At 44.1% G+C, this 21,251-nt stretch overlaps 1 protein-coding gene across 1 annotated transcript in view; it reads right to left on the bottom strand.

The window, feature by feature from the left end:
- The window catches only part of LOC119963324 (transmembrane protein 144-like), a 115,939-nt gene that overhangs the window by 6,080 nt on the left and 88,608 nt on the right, over positions 1-21,251 (bottom strand). Inside the window, exons 9-12 of the mRNA XM_038792303.1 lie at positions 20,180-20,298; positions 14,927-15,046; positions 6,710-6,807; positions 772-825 (exon numbers count right to left, since the gene is read on the bottom strand). Coding sequence (XP_038648231.1) covers positions 772-825; positions 6,710-6,807; positions 14,927-15,046; positions 20,180-20,298 — 391 coding nt within the window. The remainder of the gene's footprint in view (positions 1-771; positions 826-6,709; positions 6,808-14,926; positions 15,047-20,179; positions 20,299-21,251) is intronic.

Raw genomic sequence — 21,251 nt, 5'->3', positions numbered from 1 at the left:
GTGAGCACAGTAAGAAGTCTTACAACACCAGGTTAAAGTCCAACATGTTTGATTCAAACACTAGCTTTCGGAGCACTCAGGCGAATCTGAGGAAGGAGCAGTGCTACGAAAGCTAGTGTTTGAAACAAACATGTTGGACTTTAACCTGGTGTTGTAAGACTTCCTACTGAGATTGTTAAAACATAGGGAAATATGTCAGAACAAGTCCCACAACCAACAATGAAATAAATGATCAGATATTCTGCTTCAATGAGGTTGAATGGGAGATCAATATTAACCAGGACACTGGGAGAGCCCTCTTGTGCTTCTTCAAATAGCAGCCTCTCCACCTGAGAGAACAGAGGGGGAAAGGAGAGGGATCGATTTAACATCTCACCTGAAAGATGGCACCTTTGACAGTGTCCCTTTCCCTCAGCAATGCAGTGAAATGTCAACCTAGATTAAATGTTCAAATCGATGGATTGGCTTGAACCCAGATGCTACTTTCTTACTCAGGTGTTGGTCACTGAGCCAAACCAGTGGAAAAGAATAACCACAGGTAGGGAAGTCACGTGGTCAATAAAGTTGCTGCAAGGATTTAACAAAGGATCAGCTGGACTCGAAACGTTAGCTCTTTTCTCTCCCTACAGATGCTGCCAGACCTGCTGAGATTTTCCAGCATTTTCTCTTTGGTTTCAGATTCCAGCATCTGCAGTAATTTGCTTTTATTTAATAAAGCTGCTACGTTTCATGAAACTGTAGAAAGAAAGAATATAGAGTCTAAATACTTACTTTTATTTCTTTGAACACTATCACTCCCCATAAAGCAGCAATGAAGCCTGGTACCTGAGAGAATAAGCTTTATTAATACATTTGTATATGGTTATCATGTGAATAAAAAGTTAATTTGTTTAGAAAATGAAACCTTGTTTAATGTAGTACACAACTCTTGAAAATTAAATATGGAATCTTAAAAATATTGTTTGGGAATTACAAGACTGCATTTTTTGCCTGCATCACAATTTAAATCCATCTGAGTGTTAAAAGTTGTCGTCTCTCAGATATCTAATAACCAAAAAAATGATTTCAGCAGAGCATAGCGGCAAAGGAATACAATCAACCATTTGGTAGTTCCTTAATGATTTTTGTTAATGGCTATTCTAATTAATTTTCTGCTGCATCCAATTTTAATTCTTATAGTAAACAAAATGTGCACTATTAAAAAACACACACTGTGCTCCATCTGTGCCTCGGTACTAAGGTCCTCAATTACAATATTCAGTATTGAAATTATATAGAGTTGCAAACTTCTTTTGAGATATTAGGTTTTATCAGCTGCAAGTGTTATTACACAATGCATAATACACGCACAGAAATGAAATAAATTAATACTATTGGTTAATAAATCACTGCTCAAAGTTAACTAAACATGTAAGTATTACTATTATATACATGTCTCCAAAAGAACAAGTAGGGCCTTAAAATCCACTGGCTTCTGACATTCTCCTGTCATAAACCGTGGTATGCCCATGAATTATTTTTGTTTATTCGTTCATGCTGCTGGCATTTATCGCCCATCCCCGAGGGCATTTAAGAGTCAACCACATTTCTGTGGCTCTGGAGTCACATATAGGACAGACCAGGTAAGGACGACAGATTTCCTTCCCTAAATTACATTAGCTTTTACAACAATCGACAGTGGTCAGTGGTGGGATTCGAACGCGGGTCCCCAGAGCATTACCCTGGGTCTCTGGATAACTAGGCCAGCGACAATACCACTATGCCACTTTCTCCTAGGCCTGTGTCAGTTATTCCATTGGTGTTGTTTGGTGCAGAAACTCTGTTCAAAAACAGGAACCCCCACCTTCATTATCGGAGGATTTTCTGGAGTATCGGGGAGCCTGAGAATGCAGGTTCCCATGTTCCTGGGTTCCAGTGGGTGGTTAGTTTGTCGGATAAAGCAAAGATAAACCAGCCTCCTGGCTAGCCGATCTGGGCTCATCAGAAGGCTAAAGCTAAGATCTATACCTTCCTCCTAAGACAGGATCTATAGCATGCATCTCATTAAGGACACATGTGTAGCTCTCAACCTTGATCGATCCCATTTTGATGCTAGTTAAATGGATTGTTTCTTTCATGTTTAAACTCTTATTAACATTGTACTTGAGAAAATATTCAATTAACAACTTTTTTGGAAGAACCCTCAAGATGTTGTTGAATGTCTTTCTGCCCAATTTCCCAATAATAATTGGCATTTGAGCAACTGTCAGGGTCACAGAGCTGCAGATTCAGGAGATTGAAGATTGGAGAAATTAGAAGTTGAGTGGTCAGGTCCTGTATGTAGAAAATACGTTTTCTTTTTAAAAGAGAATTGTAAAAATTATTTAAAATGGAAAACTTAAATAGAGGTAGAAAACTTGAAAAAAGCTATTTGTATTATTTTGAGGATCTGATTGGTGCATGAAACAAGGGCCAATCAGCATTTCTCGCAGATCTCTACAAATATTAGACATCTATTTAGTGGCTTCAATATCCTGAGGTCAGAGGTTAATTCTTGATGTCTTAAATTTCTGTGGATTGGCAGATGCTTGGCTCCTCCTATTATCTCAAGAATTCTCCAAATTACAGGGCATCCAAAGGTTGGAAAAACAGCAGTGAATAACTAGATTTCTTCCTGTGAAGTTTACCAATTTGGTGGGTGACTGGGGGATATGTAGGTTGGCAGGATGTACAGGATCTTCCACTGTGATTTTACAAGGACAAACCAATTAAGGATGGCGAACGGTTCATGGTTCTGGCAGCTCCCTCTGAAGCACCATTTTTATAGGTGCATGTGCAGCATTCAGGCAAGCTGCAGACGAAGGTCAGAAAGGAACGGCTGACAGCTTTGGAGGGAGTGGAGGAATGGCTTCAACATCAGGAACAGCCACTCCAATTCAGTCACCCCTCCCTGGAGGTGCTCCTGCAAGCATCGAGAGAAAGAGAGATGCCCTGTTTCTCTCAGAACGGAGGAGAATATCAGTAACCTTGGCCAAGAAGACATGGCTGGAGGTGGCAGCGCAAGTCAGCAGCTGCTGAAAAAACCTGGATCGAGTTCAGGAAGAGATTTAATGACCCGGTGCATTCTGAAATGGTGGGTGGCATTTAGAGTTAAAACTGGAAGCCCAGCATGAATTAAAAGATGCCCATGAAATGTAAGACCATGTGGTAGACCCAAGTTTGGGCCAATACCCGTGCACCCAAATCCCATGGTCAGTAATAGGTGAAGGGTGCACTTAGTGACACATGGTGAATGGCCATGTCACCATGCAATTCCAATGCCTCAGAGTGACAAGTACAGGTGGGCAATGAGATGGGAGTGACATGATTCATGTCCATGCTTGCAGGAGAAGCTTGCTAATAATGCCTGGGAGCATGAATGGACCAGAGTGCAGTGTCTTTTATTGCCCTGTGACACTGATGAAGGAGGGATGTGTAACTAAGGATGAGACAGGTGTGGAAGCAATGGAGAAAGAGAGTAAAATGATGTTTGCATCCATCATTTCCTAGACCATTTGTGGGCCACTGTCAGCTCCTCATCAAGAGGCACCAGAGGTTAATTATTGGGCCAGTTGTTTTCCTTAAATCATGTATCTCCAAGCAGGTACAGATGAGGAACCGACCAGAGCTTTTGCGAAGCTCAGAGGATGCAGTGTCATCACTTTATTCCAGCTCACCCTCTACATGGATACACTCATATCAGTGGACATTGTGATACTTGTAGAACAGGTAGCACAATCTGGTGAGCTCTGTTCAAAGGAGTAGTAACCGAGGTAGTGACAGCTGCATCTCGTTCACCTCAGCCGAGTGAGGAGAGACCCTCTGATGCTCAGCTTTGGGCAGATAGTGAACCTCGGGGCCATCAGCAAAACGTGAAACATGTGAACATATGTCAGTGTTTCCAGAGTCAATACAGTCCCATTCACAAACAATGGAGGACAACATCCATCTGTCAGGTGAGTGCATGACACCAAGAGTGGCAATCCTCATAGAGAGGCAGATGAAGCACAGCACCGAGCTGATGCTGATGTTGTGCACAGACGTCCTCCTGCATCGCAGCGACGTGTGGACAAGATGGGTCAACCACATCTCCAGCTGACTCACTGCAGGCAAGCATGTGAGTGCAAGTGGGCACTGAAAGGGCAGAAGAGGGGCAGGCTTAAGGGGTAACTCCTCTCAAGATCTTTTGATATGTGAAGGCATACTCTCTCTTGGCCCTGCTAACAGGGACAGATACTCTCCATGCTGGTCTGATGTTAGAGGCGACCCCTGCACAGATACAGATAGCCTTAAATCTAAAGGGCCTCAGTAGTTTCAGGCATTGAGAGGACATAATCCATGGCTATCTAATGCTCCAGAGCAAGAAAGGCAGAAGCCTTACCCAGCTAACTCCATGCACAGGGAGAGCAACTCGCTAAAGTGACCATAAGCATGCACGGTGTGTGCAAATTCATGGATAATCACTTGCTGTCTCACTGGATGATAGTTTGTTAGCTGAAGAAACTTTAATGTTTAATAAGAGTTAAGGGTCTCAAAATTCAATGTATAATAATTTATGTGTTTATTTCTGTGCAACAGTTATCAGTGACCATACGTAGTAGCAAATATAAGGGCAGTTTGTTAAGCTGAGCAGCTAAGAAATGTATGGGTTGACAGAAAGCTTTGACATATAATGCACAGGGAGATGGTAAAAGTCTCTCAGGAAAGGTCAGCCAGGCTGCTTCTGGGAAGGAATTCCTTGCTTAGGTGGCCCCTTGAAGCTCTCCTTACATAAAGCGTCTGATGATCAGTGGGTCACAAATCCTCCTGCATCGCTTGACATTGTCTAATGAGCTGGGCCCCATGGTGCCATCTTCATCAACTGGTATCTATTGAGGTGTCTTATATTCAGTTTCCTTTTCTGAGGATGCCTCTCGCTCAGTGTCTTCCTCAAGCTCTAGTGCTGCTCCCCTCTTGAGGCATCAGGTTGTGCAATGTGCAGCAAATGGCATTGATGGGGTGTACCCTTGTGAGTATATTTTACTGAGCCCCAACTCTAGCGCGGTATCGCAACCTCATCAGGAGGCCAACAGTCTTCTCAATGGTGTTCTTTGCAGCAGTTATATACGCCTACTGCCCATGTATTCGGGTTGTGTACAGGGATCAGAAACCATGGCCGGGATTCTCCCCTACCGGGCGGGGCGGGGGGTACCGGCATGTTGGAGTGGCCCACTCTGGCGTCGGGCCACCCCAATGGTGTGGACGTCTCCGCACCTTTAGGGGCCAAGCCCTAACCTTGAGGGGCTAGGCCTGCGCCGGAGTGGTTGCCACGTCAGCCGGGGCCGAAAGGACTTCGCCGGCCGGCGGAAGTCCGCGCATGCGCCGGAGCGTCAGCGGCTGCTGACGTCATCCTTGCATGTGCAGGGAGGGGGTCACTTCCACGTCCGCCTGGTCCTGCTGATGAGGTAAGTGGTTTGATTCACGCCAGCGGGACCGGCATGACAGTGGCGGGACTTCGACCCATCGTGGGCCGGAGAATCGCGCTGGGGGGGGGGGGCCTGCCGACAGGCGCGGCGAGATTCCCGCCCCTGCCGAATCTCTGCTGCCAGAGACTTCGGGAGATGGCGGGGGCGGGATTCACGTCGGCCCCCGACGATTCTCCGACCCTGCAGGGGGGGTCGGAGAATCCCGCCCCATGTGTTCAACAGGTATCCCTTAACCCCCAGTATCCAGCCAAAAAGGTATTCAGCTGGCCTGAAGAGCTGAGGCACTTGGACTGTATGAATCTAGGACTTTTGGCAGCTTCCCAGAAACTTTCCGCACAGCTGCATGATCCACTTATGGTTGTCACAGATGGAACTGAACATTGAGGGAGTGGGACCCCTGGATCTGTGCAGGCATACCCTTTCTTGGCCTTGTTGATAGGGACACCAACACTCTGGAGGCGCTGGCTGCTTTAAGGGTGTCTTGCTGACCACCTGAGTACAGTTAATGATCCTCTACGACCTTGAGACTACGTGCTGCCGCAGGTGGAGAATTGTAATAAATGCGTGCTGCCACTAGGAGCGCTGGCAAGCAACAATTCATATCATGGAAATGGGGCAGCATGCAGTCCACGTGCAGCCCGCCCGAGGCCAGGCCCTGCGGGCATCTGATTCACTGGTGCCGGGATTCGCGTTGAGAGCCTGACAAGCTGGTTACAGCATACAAGGAGGCCATTCAGCCTATCAAATCCGCATTGGCTTTCTGGAAAGACAATTCATCTGCTTTCCCCATATCCCTGCAAATGTTTCCTCTTCAACTGCTTAACCAATTCTCTTTTGAAAGCCACAATTGAATCTTTTTCCGCTACACTCTCAGACAGTGCATTCCCAATCTAACCAACTCACTGCTTCAAAAACATTTTTGCATGTCGCCTTTGGTTCTATTTCTATACATTTTTGTAAAATTATTAAGTTTGTAATGTGTCCTTGTTTTATATAAATGTAGACGAGGTGTCAAGCACTCTCAAAACCTTCACCTAAATATAAATGCACAGAGCATGCTGAGGGAAAAACTGGAAAAACAGGATTCTTCCTCTGTTAACACTGCTCTTCGGCTAACACAAATCTGTACGGATTGAAAAAGGTCAATAAAATAGTTCACAATATGTTTTAAAAAGCAGCCATTCCCCCAAATCTTATAGCATATAAACAACGCTTGATCAACTTACAGCAGTGATTATCGGAAAACTAACGACCGCACTGAGGAAATTATTTGCCAGAAACCAGCAGCAGTTGGCAATAGCCCACATCACTCCTGAAGCAAAGCCTAACAAAGAAAATAACATGTCAGATGTTAATAGCCCTGCCTTTATTTTGCAACGCTACTGAAGTTTCATCAAGTATCATGCAGTTCTAAAATATATAGTTTTGAAGCTAAGCCGAGACAGAAATTTAATCTTTATTTTCTTCCCAGTTGCGTGTTCCAGCATCTCTCGCTACCACATACATGTCTGTATTTTGGTAAGCAGTGCTGTAATTTCACAGAATCGCACTCTAAATGGGACATACATAGAGGTAATTAATAATGCCAGTTTAATACACTCACTCCTGAAGTTCAGGTCTTGACTGATGAACAATTGTGGTGGGTAACAGGGAAAGTGCATCAACAAAAATAAAACTGATTTGCGGCAGCTCATTTCCCCTTTCTTCAGTTATCAGCAATGCCTGGAATATTCAACAAAATATCCAGGGTTGTTACTGTACCACTAGTTGGGAGTTAGATTGGACTGCTGCTACAGTAGATACTGGCTCCACTTTAAATTCCGGGAATAATTGGCCTGCAAGAGGGCTATAGTAGAGTTTAATCCAGGAAGTGGTTGAAAATCAATGTGGCGATTTACTGCTCCGACAAGGGAAGTGAGAGATTCTTAACAGAACAAAGGTTTAATTTTAAAAATTCTTCCAACCATGCAGGTGAATAATATAATGCTTTGGCACTACGGGGCAATCAATTTCCACTGACATTAATTACCTCTCCTTCCAATCATTGTTTGGGCCTTCTTAAGATTCAATAAAAAATCATACCTGTTCTAAGGTTGCTCAATGGCTTCAGCTGGGCCTAACAAAGAGAAGTCCAGAAAGAGCCCCAACAGCAACTCCCCTTCAAAGGGATATTCTGAGGTTGTGAAATGTGCTATATCAATACAAGTTCTCGATTTCCTTGCAGGTATTAGTTTTCAGAGACAGTGGGACCACACGTGCAGAACAAGATGCGGTTTAAATAACCCTATGATGTACCATCAATTGAACGCGAGACGAGTTGCTGTACAAAAGTATGGCTTTAATCAGCTAGATGTTAGCCCTGCGGTCGATTACAGTATATGGACGACCGCCGGGGGTACTGGGTATTTATACCCCGCCCTGGAGGCGGGGTTAACTCAGCCACTCGACCAATCGGGGAGCCGTCACATGACTGGTCTCAACCAATCGGTCGAGAGGCACATGACCGACCAAGGCCTATGGTAAGCCACTGTTCTGCACCAATGGCAGGCAGCTATGCTAATCATACCACCACACCCTATAATGAAAAGATTTGAAGTGAAGGATACAGAAGAGAGCGCAGAGAAGATGTACCAGGGTGATGCTTGAAATGCGTCACTATACATATAAGGAAACAATGAACTGCTAGGTGTCATTTCACTTGAAATAAAACTGTGGGGAAACCTAAAATTACGAAAGGTTTTGATAAGAGTGCATAGAAAGAATGTTTCCTCGTGTGGGGATGAGCAAAACCAGATACCATCACTATAAGGCAGTCACTAAGAAATCCAATAGGCAGTTCAGAAGAAACTTCACTAACCAAAGAATGAGGAGAATTTGGATTTCGTTACCACAATGAATGGTTGAAGAGAACAGTGTAGATGCATTTAAGGGGAAGCTAGATAAACATGAGGGAGAAGGGAACAGATGGCTACAATAGTAGACTTACACGCGGGAAGGTGAGAGGAGGCTTGAGTATGGCATAAACACCAGCATGAGCTGGTTGGTTCTGTTTCTATGCTGAATGTCCGATGCAAGTGTGACAAATGGTTTAATTCAAACTATGACATATCAATGATACCATTGCTTAATGATGATTTTAGATGACAGGGATGTCAAACATTAATAATTTTTAACGTATATTTAGTTCAGAGACACAGAGGGTCCCTGTAGGGGAGGGGAGGTTTCCTTAGTTAGCGGGTCTCTGCGGGAGTCCCTCTAGCGAAGGGCTCTCTCTTTGGAGGGTTTCCTTCAGTTAGGGAGTCTTGGGAGGTGGGGGAGAAGTCTCCCCATTTAGTGGGTCCCTGGGGAGGGCGGTCTCCCTATTCAGGGGGTTCCTGAGGTAGGAGTCACCCGAGTTAGGGAGTCCTCTGGGGGTGGGGTGGGCAGGCTGGGTCATCCCTGTACTTGGGGGTACACCCAGGCAATCGCGGGATGGGGGCTGCTTTGCAGTGCGCAGAGTGGGGTGGGGAGGGGGTCGGCGTCCGATGGGAATTTGCTATTGGGCCACTCGCCAAAATGGCGGCCCAATAGTGGGATTCCCTCGGGAAACCCTTGTATTTCTTGCCATGCATCAATTTGCATGGCAAGGGTTATGAATTGCTTCCCTATTTGCGTTCCCAGGGGGAGCATAAATCGGTTGCAATTCTCCTCCAGTGGAAGAACATTGGGCAGGACTCACTGTTGGCCAACGTCAAAATCACGAAATGTGATGGGGCGGAGAATAGCCTCCGATGCCAAAATCGTGGTACAGGCTGATTTGACGCAAAATCGGGATCCTCTGGCACCGTGAAAATGTTGTAAATGCGTTGCTCACCACGCGCCGTTTAAGCACTGTTGGCATATCATTAGCGGGGTTGACCCTCTATTCTCCGGGGCCTCCACGATCCACCGCCGCCGATGGACCGAGTTCCCGACGGCGCGGTTCACCTATGGTCTCAGCGGTTGGGAACCGGCGTGGCAACTGTGGTCTCTGTTCAGCGCCGCCACAGTTGGCTGGGAACCGTGCTGCTGGCTGGGGGGAGGGGGGGGGAAGGGGGGGCTTCTGCGGGGGCTGGGGGAACTGGCCAGGGGGTGGCCAAGGGGGCAATATTTGACCGGTCGGGTCCTCACACGGCCGGCGCTATGTTTTATGGCATGACCACTGTCGGGGAGCTGGGAGTTTTACTTGCCGTGGCTGCCAGCCCCTCACCAGTTGCAGGATCGGTGAGGGTTTGGCGCCGATTTTTTCAGCGTAAAACGCCACAAATCCTGTGCTGGTGTCAACACTTAGTCTGAGAAATGGTTAATCCAGTCCATAGTCTTTCAAACAGAGAATCCCGCCCACTTTTCTTTCATTCTTCTTGTCAAAGTGGATAGTTCACATTTTCTACATCCCCGTCTACCAAATATTTGACCACTCAGTTAACCTGTCTAAATCCCTTTGTGGACTCTTTTCCTTCTTGACAACCTATTTCCCAACCAATCTTTGTGTCATCGGCAAATTTAGTGACCATACATTCATTCCCTGCATCCATATCATTGATATAGATCACAGATAGTTGTGCCCGCTGTATTGATCCCTGTGGTGCATTGTGCTAGTTATAGCTTGCCAACCAGAAAATAACCTATTTATCTTTAATTTCTGCTTCCTGTTAGCTAACCAATCCTCTAACCATGCTAATATAGAATTAACTTTTTCTTAGTGTCGTAACCTTTGACACGGAACGTTATCAAATACCTTTTGGAAATCCAAGTGCACAACAGCTATGGGTTTCCTTTTATCAACCTCGCTTGTCACTTCCTCAAGGAAATCTAATAAATTAGTCAAACACATTTGACCTTTCACAAAACTATGTTCACTCTGCCTAATTGTATCATGATTTTTTCAATGTTCTGCAATAACCTTTATAATAATGGATTCTAGCATTTTCTCCATGACAGATGTTAGGCTAACTAGCCCAATTTCCTGCTTTCTGTCTTTCTCCTTTTTTGAATAGATGTACTACATTTAAGATTTTCTAATCTGTGGGACCTTTCCAGAATCTAGGGAATTGTGGAACACCACAAACAATGCAACTTTTGAGTTGAACATCCATGGGGCGTTGTGGGCCATCAGCAACAGCCAAATTGTACATAGCCCCAATCTCATGGCTCAGCGTATCCCCATTCCACCACTACCATCAAGCCAGGTAATCAACCCTGATTAAATGAACAATGCAGGAGGGCATGGCAGGAGTAGAACCAGGCATACCCAAAAATGAGGTGTCAACCTGGTGAAGCTACAACACAGGACGACTTGCATCACAAACAGTGAAAGCAGCAATTGATGGACAGAACAAAGCGATTCCAGAACCAATGGATCGGATCTAAGCTCTTCAGTCTTGCCATCTCCTGTCATGAATGGTGACGGACAATTGAACATCTAATAGGAGGAAGAAGCTCCACAAATATCCCCATCTTCAATGAAGGGGGAAGCACAGCACATTATGAATCATTTGCAACAATTTTCAGCCAAAAGTGCCAAGTGAATGATCCATCTTGGCCTCCCCCTGAAGTCCCAAACATCACAGATGTCAGTCTTCAGCCAATTAAATTCACTCGATGTGATATCGAAAACGGCTGAAGGCACTGGATACTGCAAAAGGCTATGGGCCTGAACAACATTCCAGCAGTAGCGCTGGAGATTGGTGCTCGAGAACTGAATGGGTTTCCTCTGGGTGCTCCAGTTTCCTCCCACAAGTCCCAAAAGATGTGCTGTTAGGTAATTTGGACATTCTGAATTTTCCCTCTGTGTACCCGAACAGGCGCCGGAATGTAGCAACTAGGGGCTTTTCACAGTAACTTCATTGCAGTGTTAATGTAAGCCTACTTGTGACAATAAAGATTATTATTATTATTCCATTCAGCTACAACACTGGCATCTACTTTATTAGATTTCCTTGAGGAAGTGACAAGCGAGGTTGATAAAAGGAAACCCATAGCTGTTGTGCACTTGGATTTCCAAAAGGTATTTGATAACGTTCCGTGTCAAAGGTTACGACACTAAGAAAAAGTTAATTCTATATTAGCATGGTTAGAGGATTGGTTAGCTAACAGGAAGCAGAAATTAAAGATAAATAATGAATATGAAGAGACACCATTACTCAATCTTAGTCGCAACGACTGACACCAAGCTAAAATAAAATATAATAAAACAAGAATCGCAAATAATGAGACATGAGACTCAATTCTGCAGTAGCGGAGGTGCCAGCTCACCAAAGGGAGAGGTTGCACATTGTTCAGCTGCATAGGAGTCAAGTGAGGACTATTATGAGCTCAGCTACAGAAGAAAGGTGATGAGTATGTGAAACCAAATATTTTGTGCACTGGAATGCCTGTCAGAATAGCAGTAGTGTGCCCTCTCAGGATGACTGCATGCATTCTCCCACCCTTGCCACTCCAACAGAGCACCTTGAATGGCCAGTCAGCCAGTCTGCCCAAAGTGCAGTCTGAAGCCTGGCTTTCTAGGCTAAGGACAGGTGAAGGTTGACTTCCAAGGCCATCTAAAGTTGCCTCAATTGCAGGTCAGCTACCATCCACATCTGCAGCCACTGGGTCAGAACCTCATTTGAAGACTAAGTGGGGCAAATGTACAAGAGAGCCATGAAGGGAAGACAAGTGGTGATTTTTTAAAATTTTCTTATGCATTATGTCGTACCTAAATTCATAAGTTTGGATTGCAATGTGCAGGAGAACAGCAGGAGATACAAAACTCTGAGAACACGGACAAACAGACTCAAAAACAGCTTCTTCCCTGCTGTAACCAGGCTCCTAAACGACCCTCTTATGGACTGACCTCATTAACACTACACCCCTGTATGTTTCACCCGATGCCAGTGTTATGTAGTTACATTGTGTCCCTTGTGTTGCCCTATTATGTATTTTCTTTTATTGCCTTTTCTTTTCATGTACTTAATGATCTGTTGAGCTGCTCGCAGAAAAATACTATTCATTGTACCGTGGTACACATGACAATAAACAATATCCAAATCCAAATTTTTTAGTTGTTATTTTTGTGTTCTTGTTTTATGTACGGTAGCTCATTAATATTTCAAGGAATCGTTCAGGCTTGTATCTTATTATTGCTGTAGAAGATGTTTATTTTAACTTTGTTTTTTTGTATTACATATTTCAGTGAGTTTGATTTTGATAAAGGAGAATGCTGCTATCAGGATATGGACAATAATCATTATATCCATCCTCACCTCCAGCTATAAGTTTTCGGAGCCCATGGATTTCTTTGGCACTAAAATCAAGATAATTTGGGCAGTTGCCTCTGCCGCATCCCTCCCTTCCAGTAGCTTACTGGGTTATGTGTCCGCTAAAGCCATCCCTGCCCTAGACCTGAACTTGCATCTTTCTCTAGTTTCTCCCGTATCTCCCATTGTGCCCTCTTTGAGCTTATCTTGCCCATGAGACTGATCTCTTGCTCCCTCGACACTATTCCCATGAAATCACTGACCACTCAACTTCCCATCCTGGTCTCCACATTAGGCAGTATTTTTTTATTGTTGTTTTTTTTAGGCAATATTGTTGATGGTTCTTGTTCTTTGGGTGTTGACCCTTTGCCTTTTACGTATACCATCACCCACTCTTTGACCCTATTGTCCTTGCAAACTACCATCCCATTTCCAATCTTCCTTTTTTCTCTAAAGTCCGTGAAGGGGTTGTTGCTTCCCAAATCCATGACCATCTTTATGTTATTTGGCTTTCGATGTTTGAATCTCTCTAATCTGGTTTCCAACTTGCCACAGTCCTGAAAAAACTTTTAGCAAAGTTACAAGTGACATCCCATGTGACTTTGACAAAGGTAAACTACCCCTTCTTGTCCTTCTCAACTTGCTAGCAGCCTTTGACATGGCCGACCGTCTCTCCACCGTAGTAAAGTTGGGTGAGACTAGTCTCAACTGGTTCCATTCTTACCTATCTAATTGTAGCAGACTATCACTGACAATGGCTTGTCTTCCCAATCCCACAATGTTTTCTCTGGTATCCCTGAAAGATTTATCATCCTTGACTCCCTCCGACTTTGCATCGACATGACACCCCTTGGCAATATCATCCAAAAGCAAAGAGTCAGTTTTCACATGCACTCTGTGAGACACAGCTCGACCTCACCACCAGCTCTCTTGATTTCTTGGTTGCTAAATTATCAGCCTGTTTATCCGACATCCAGTGTTGGATAAGCAGAAATTTCCTCTAATTAAATATTGGGAAAACTGAAGCCATTGTTTTCAGGGCCCAGTGGAAACTCCATTCCATAGCTATTTACTCTATCTCTCTCCTGGCAATAGTCTGAGACTGAACCACTCTATCCATTTGACCCCAAGATTAGCTTCCATCCACATATTCGTGTCATCACTGAGACTGTCTATTTCCACTTCTGTAACATTGCCAACTTCAGCTCACCAACTGCAAACCTCTCATTCATATTGATGCTACCTCTAGACTTTACTGTTCCAAAACATATCAGCTGGCCTCCCACATTCTACCATCTGAGGCTATCCAGGTTCGATTCCCGGCTTGGGTCACTGTCTGTGCGGAGTCTGCACATTCTCCCCGTGTCTGTGTGGGTTTCCTCCGGGTGCTCCGGTTTCCTCCCACAGTCCAAACATGTGCAGGTTAGGTGGATTGACCATGCTAAATTGCCCTTTGTGTCCAAAAAGGTTGAGTGGGGTTACTGGGTTATGAGGATCTAGGGATAGGGTGGCGGTATGGGCTTCGGTAAGCTCTCTCCAAGGGCCGGTGCAGACTCGATGACCTCCTTCAGCTCTGTAAATTCTAGTTCCACAATTCTAATTCTAGAACTTTGCTGCCAGTGTCTTAATTTGCACTAGTTCTGTTCCCTTATCAGCGCTGGGCTCATTGACCTACATTGGCTCCCAGTCAAGCAATGCCTTGATTTTAAAATTCTCATCCTTGTTTTCCAATTCATCCATGGCCTGACCCCTCCCTATCTCGAATCTGCACAAGCGCCACGACCCTCCAAGGTATGTGGTCATCTAATTATGGCATCACTGGCAGCCATGTTTTCAGTTGTTTACACACTAAGCTCTGGAGTTCCCTCCCTATTCCTCTCAGCTTCGCTTTCCTTCTCAAGACACTCATTAAACACTTACTTCTTTGACCAAGTTCCTGATTACCTGATCTAATATCGCCTTGCATGGCTTGATGTCATATTTTGTTTTATAATGCTCCTTGGGAGGTTTCAGTAGGTTAAAAGGACTTTGCGAATACAAGTTGTTTTTTTTTATCACCCCTTTAGCTAAACAACTTGTCTCAAGGACAAGAAATAGCGTTATAGATTTTTAAGAAGTATTATTAGCAAACAAAATATTTTAAATTTAAAAAAAATTAAAATACTTGTATGACATCCAAATTCGTACCTGGCAGCAATACTTTTGGGTAAACCTTTGGCTTGTTCTTCATTATTGCACAGTATATCACAAAGTAGATTGTACTCGTCAGAAATATGCCACTAAAATGTGCAAATACGTAGTCCAGATCTGGGAAAAAAACATATTTTTACAAAAATCCTTATTATCAAGTTGTTAAAAAAATTCTGATATATAGTTCAATCACAATATTGATGACACTTGGATGTCTATTATGAGTGTATGAGTGTATTAATTTAAAATGCATTAGAATTAATATTGGTCTTCAAACTGAAAAGTAAATGACCTTTTAATGAAATGAATTTTGTCTGCAATAGAAAGAAAGACAAGCATATTCACTAGTCTGTTTTAGTGTACCGTAGAATCTGAATTGAAAAAGATACTTCGATCAAAAGGCAGAAAATTATTTAAATAATTGTCTAAAATTCCCTGGGGCTCCGCCTGCCTCATTCCGTAACTCCGATGGGAGACCAGTGAAAACATCTTCCACAGTGACACGGTGGTTAGCATTGCTGCCTAACGACGCCAGGGACCTGGGTATAATTCTGGCCTTAGGTGACTGTGGTGTTTGCCCTTTTTCCCCCCGTGTCTGCGTGGGTTTCCGGGTGCTCTCGTTTCCACCCACAGTCCAAAGATGTGCTGGTTAGGTGGATTGGCCATGCTAAAATTGCCCCTTAATGTCCAAAGATGTGCAGATTAGGATGGGTTACAGGGATAGGCAGGGGAATGACCCTAGGTAAGGTGCTCTTTCAGAGGGTCAGTGCGGGCACGAAGGGCCGAATGGCCTCCTTCTGCACTGTAGGAATTATTTGGTTCTATGTGTCCAGTCCAACAAGAAAGAACCAGCATGGACCTGGTTCTTGGAAATGAGGTGGGCCAGGTCGATGAAGTGTCAGTGGAGGAACATTTAGGAGGCAGTTATATTACAAGGTTTAGGACAATGGGAGAAAAGGAGAATTGTAAAATTACAAATGCTTCAATAAAATATTTTCTAAAGAAAAAGAAAAGGACAATTGTAAATCCAGAGTAAGAATAATTAACTGGGGGAGAGCCGACTTCAATGGGGACAAGAACTGAGCTGGGCCGGGTCGGCTGAAACCAAAGTTCGGCAGCAAAAACTGTAGCTAAACACTGGGCTACCTTCAAAACAGAAATGGTTTGGGCACAATCAAGGTATATCCCCTCAAAAGGGAAAGGTGGGGCAGACACATCCAGAGCTTCCTGGATGAAAAAGGGAGAAAGAAATTAAAATAAAGAACAAATATGTTTACATAGATTTACATAGATATAGAATTTACAGTGCAGAAGGAGGCCATTCGGCCCATTGAGTCTGCACCGGCTCCTGGTAAGAGCACCCTACCCAAGGTTAACACCTCCACCCTATCCCCATAACCCAGGGCTTTTCACAGTAACTTCATTGAAGCCTACTCGTGACAATAAGCGATTTTCATTTTCATTTCATTTCAGTAACCCCACCCAACACTAAGGGCAATTTTGGACACTAAGGGCAATTTATCATGGCCAATCCACCTAACCTGCACATCTTTGGACTGTGGGAGGAAACTGGAGCACCCGGAGGAAACCCACGCACACACGGGGAGGATGTGCAGACTCCGCACAGACAGTGACCCAAGCCGGAATTGAACCTGGGACCCTGGAGCTGTGAAGCGATTGTGCTATCCACAATGCTACCGTACAGGTGTCAGGTAGAAAATACAATTAAGAACCAGGTGGAGGTTCAGAGGGAAAGTGAGAAAACAAATGAGAGAAGTGAAGAGGAATTATGAGAAATACTGGCAGTCAGCAGAGCATAAAGGGGAATCCCAAAGTCTTCTTTTGACCGATAAATAGTAAACGGGTGGTAATAGGAGGAATAGGGACAATTAGGAATCTAAAAGGGAATTTACACATGGCGGTCAGAGGCATGTCTGAGGTGTTAAATGAATACTTTGTATCTGTCTTTACCAAGGAAGCAGATGCTACCCAGGCCATAGGTACAGAGGAAGGAACTCCGTCACTAGAAGGATTCAAAGTTGATAAGGCGGAGATATTGGATAAACTGTCAGTACTTAAAGTTGACAAGGCACCAGGACCGACTGAGCTGCATCCAAGGATATTGAAGGAAGTGAGAGTGCAGTGCACCATCCATAAGCTTTCAGTCTTCCCTCGACTCAGGGGAGGGGCTAGAGGACCAGAGAACTGCAAACATTATGCCCTTGTTGAAAAACGGTTGTCGGATAGGCCCAGTAATTACAAATCTGTCAGTTTAATTTTGGTGGTGGACTAGATTCTGGAAACAATTAGTCGGGATAGATTTAATAATCACATGGCAAAATGTGGGTTGACTAGGAACAGCCAGCATGGATTTCTTAAGGGAAAATCATATTTAACTAATTTGCTGGAATTTATTTGAAGAGGTCACGGGGAGGGTTGATGAGGGCAATGCTGTTGATGTGGTCGACACAGAATTCCAAAGGCATTTGATACAGTGCCACATCATAGACCTGTGATAAAAGCTATGCTCATCGAATAAGAGAGATTGTAAGAATGTGCATGCAGACTTGGCTGAGTAATAGGTAACAGCGAGTAATGGTTATTTTTCAGGCTGGAGGAAGTTTATAGGAGAGTATCTCAGGGGTCGGTTCGGGACCCTTGCTTTTCCTGATATATATTAATGGTCTAGATTTTGGTGTGCAGAGGACAATGTCAAAGTTTGTGGATTATATAAAACTTGAAGCATTGTCAACCGTGAGAAGGGCAGTGTCGAATTGCAAAAGGACATAGACAAATTGGTGGAGTGGGCAGATCGGAGCCAGATAAAGGTCAATACGGAGAACTGTGAGATGGTTCATTTTGGTTGCAAGAACATGGAGAGACAAGATAAAACAAGAGGTACAACTCTAAAGAATGTGTAGGGGCAGAGGTACCTGGGTGATTCTTTAAATACATTCAAATTATGTGGACCTTGTATCCCTAAATGCAAGTTGGTCAGGACTAGGAACTAAGAAACCAAATCTACCAGAAAGAGAGGGAAAATGGTAGAGGGGAAGGAGCAGCATTAGTGATTAAGGATAAAATCACATCAGTCACAATATGAGATAAAACAATGAGAGGTAAACAGGCAATGGAAACTTTATGGGTAGAATTAGGAAATACAAAATAATTTAAGACTCGTTAACAAGCCTCTGAATGTATAAATGCTGATATTAGACAAGCGTGTAGCAAAGGCAGAGTAGTTTTTAAAAGAAGTTTAACTTTCACATAGCACTGGTCAAAAAGGTAGGGAATTTCTTAAGCATATCCAAGGTAGTTTTTTGCAGCAATGTTCCAGAACCAAAACAGGGGCAAGCCAAGTCATGTCTAAGAATGAATAATGAGTCAGATTTAGTTAACAGCCTAATGATGTGTGAACATATATCCAATAGTGATCATAATATGAAGAAATTCAAACTCCTGTTTGAAAGAGAGAAACTTGTAACAGCTATTAAGATTCTAGATTTAGGGATGGCTGACTTCAGTGGGATGAGACTGGGTCTGTTCACAGTAAACCGGGCATATCTGCCAGTAGGTAAAATGACAGATGATCAACGTGAGATGTTCAAAGAACTTAATTTGACTCAGAATCATTTAATACCCTTAAGAAGCAAGGGCTGTTGTTTAGATATGAGAGTTACAGGAAGATTCAAGAATTGTGTAAAATCAAGATTAAAAATGACATTGGGATAAAATAAAGAAATCATATAAAAGAGGAATTGTTGAGTGGAGCTGTCTGAATGGGTGTTTTTGAAAATTTTTGATAGTGACTTGAGAAAAATGGTATGATAATAATCCATTATCAAAGATTTATAGCAGAGAACTTAGGAAACAGTGGCAGGATCGGACCGAATCAGATTTATGAAGGGGAAATCATGCCTGACAAGTCTACTGGAATTCTTCAAGAATGTAACTAGTAGAGTTAATGTGGGTGAGACAGTGGATGTGGTGTATTTGGACTTTCAGAAGGCTTTTGACTAAGTTCTGCATATAAGATTAGCGTGTGAAATTAAAGCGCATGTGATTGGGGGTAGTGTATTGAGATGGATAGAAAACTGGTTGGCAGACAGGAAACAAAGAGTAGAAATTAACAGGTCTTTTCCAAATTGGCAGGCAGTAACTAGTGGGGTACCACAGGGATCAGCGCTGGGACCCCAGTTATTCACAATATATATATTAATGATTTAGTTGAGGGAACAAAATGTAATATCTCGAAATTTGCAGATGACACCAAGTTGGGTGGGAGGGTGAGCTGTGAGGAGAATGCAGAGATTCTTCAGTGTGATTTGGATAAGTTGAGTGAATGGGGAAATGAATGGAAGATAAATTATAATTTGGATAAATGATAGGTTATCTACTTTGGTAGCAAAAATGAGAAGATAGACTATTACCTGAATGGCCGTAAATTAGGAAAGGGGAATGTGCAATGAGTCCTGAGTGTCCTCGTACACCAGTCACTTCAGGTAAGCATGCAGGTGCAGCAGGTGGTAAAGAAGGCAAATGCTATGTTGGCCTTCATTGCGAGAGGATTTGAGTACAGGAAAGGGATATCTTGCTGCAATTATACTGGGCCTTGGTGAGGCCACACCTGGAATATTGTGTGCAATTTTGGTCTGCTTATCTGAGGAAGGATGTCCTTGCTATAGAGGGAGCGCAGCGAAGGTGAACCAGACTGATTCCTGGGATGGTGGTACTGGCGTATGAGGAGAGATTGAGTTGATTGGAATTGTATTCACTGGAGTTCAGGAGTCTTGTAGAAACCTAATAAAATTCTAACAGGACAAGGCAGGATATATGCAAGAAGGATGTTCCTGATGGTGGGGGTATCGAGAATCAGGGGTCACAGTCTCGGGATTAGGCTATTTAGTTGGATGATCAGTCATGATCATAATGAATGGCAGATCAAGCTCAAAGGGCCAAATGGCCACCTCCTACTCCTATTTTCAATGCTTCTACATAGAAATAGATGTTAGAACTAAACAAGAAGTGAGTTCAAAGTGAAGAGAGAAGAATAGATGTTAAAAGCCTAGTCTGAGAGGTTCTCGAGATAAATGAAAAGGACAATGTATGTAATAGGAGGATAGATGAGTACAGCAGGTGAGAAGCAGATACCATCATAGCCATGCCCAGCTGGAGAAAGCAGGCTCTCCCAAAAATAAGTATGGATTTTGATACAATATGGCAAATAAAAACAGCCAATTACATTCTTACCAAACTGGCTCGCATCTTTATATTTAGTTTCATTCTTCAGGGCATGGTTCTTGATATAAATCACTGGCACAAAGCTGGAACCGTATAATAACCCTGAAATCACTGCAAGGAATGATCCTCTAAAGCAAAGGGGGAAAAGCAAGAATCAATATGATAAAAATATAATATTTTGCCTGGTCCACATTTTCTCCAATTTTTTCCGAACGTTTTGGGTAGGAATCCTTTATCAGAGCCATGTTCAGTTGGAGGAGGTCGTTTTGAGTTGGCATTTCTGGCAAGGAGCCTTGTCCACCTGGAGCACATATTGGCAATTTGAGTATGCATTTTAATGGTCAGATATTCATGCCGAGCATACAGCCAAATTTGCAAAGGCTGAAGTTTTCCGCTGGGAATAAAGACTGGGGGCTGGAATGAGGCTATGTCCCCACGCCGGCGTGGGAACGGTGGCGTTTTGCAACAGAACAAAATGGCATAAAATGGCTACCTATCCTCCGTTTGGCTGGGGGCTAGCATCAAGGCAGCGTAGAGCACCCGGCTCTAGCTGCCGATATGGCCCGGAGAATTGTTGGGTCCGTGGCCGCGCATGGACACGGCGGCGGCCTGCAGCGGATCCGGCCTGCGAAATAGCGCTCCCCTTTGGTGGGCTTGAGCACCCCAGGCCACCCCCCCACAGTGCCCCAGCCCCTGGCAAAGTCCCCCCTGCCTGCAATCGGCCCTCCCCCGATTGTGGCGGCGCTGGACTGAGTCCGCAGCTGCCACGCTGAGTTCCCGACGGATGAGACCATGAAAGACCCACGCCGTTGGGAACTCGGCCTGTTTGGGGCAGAGCATCGGGGGGGGGGGGTCTCAGGCTACGTCCCAAGGCCATCGATACGCTGCTTTGGAGGGGGCAGAGTACCACGAAAGCGGCGCCAACCCCGATTTGGTCGCAAACTTTGATTCTCCAACCGATCACCGAATGCGATTTCAGCGTCGGAAACCGGAGAATCCTGCCCTGGATATTTTGCAAGACATTACTATTGTTGAAAAAAACATGTAAAGCCATCTTCAGACAAAAGATCAACAGCTATAT

The sequence above is a fragment of the Scyliorhinus canicula genome, chromosome 3, assembly GCF_902713615.1.
Source record: "Scyliorhinus canicula chromosome 3, sScyCan1.1, whole genome shotgun sequence".
NCBI classification, from domain to species: Eukaryota; Metazoa; Chordata; class Chondrichthyes; order Carcharhiniformes; family Scyliorhinidae; genus Scyliorhinus; species Scyliorhinus canicula.
This window is presented reverse-complemented; position numbering and strand designations above follow the sequence as displayed.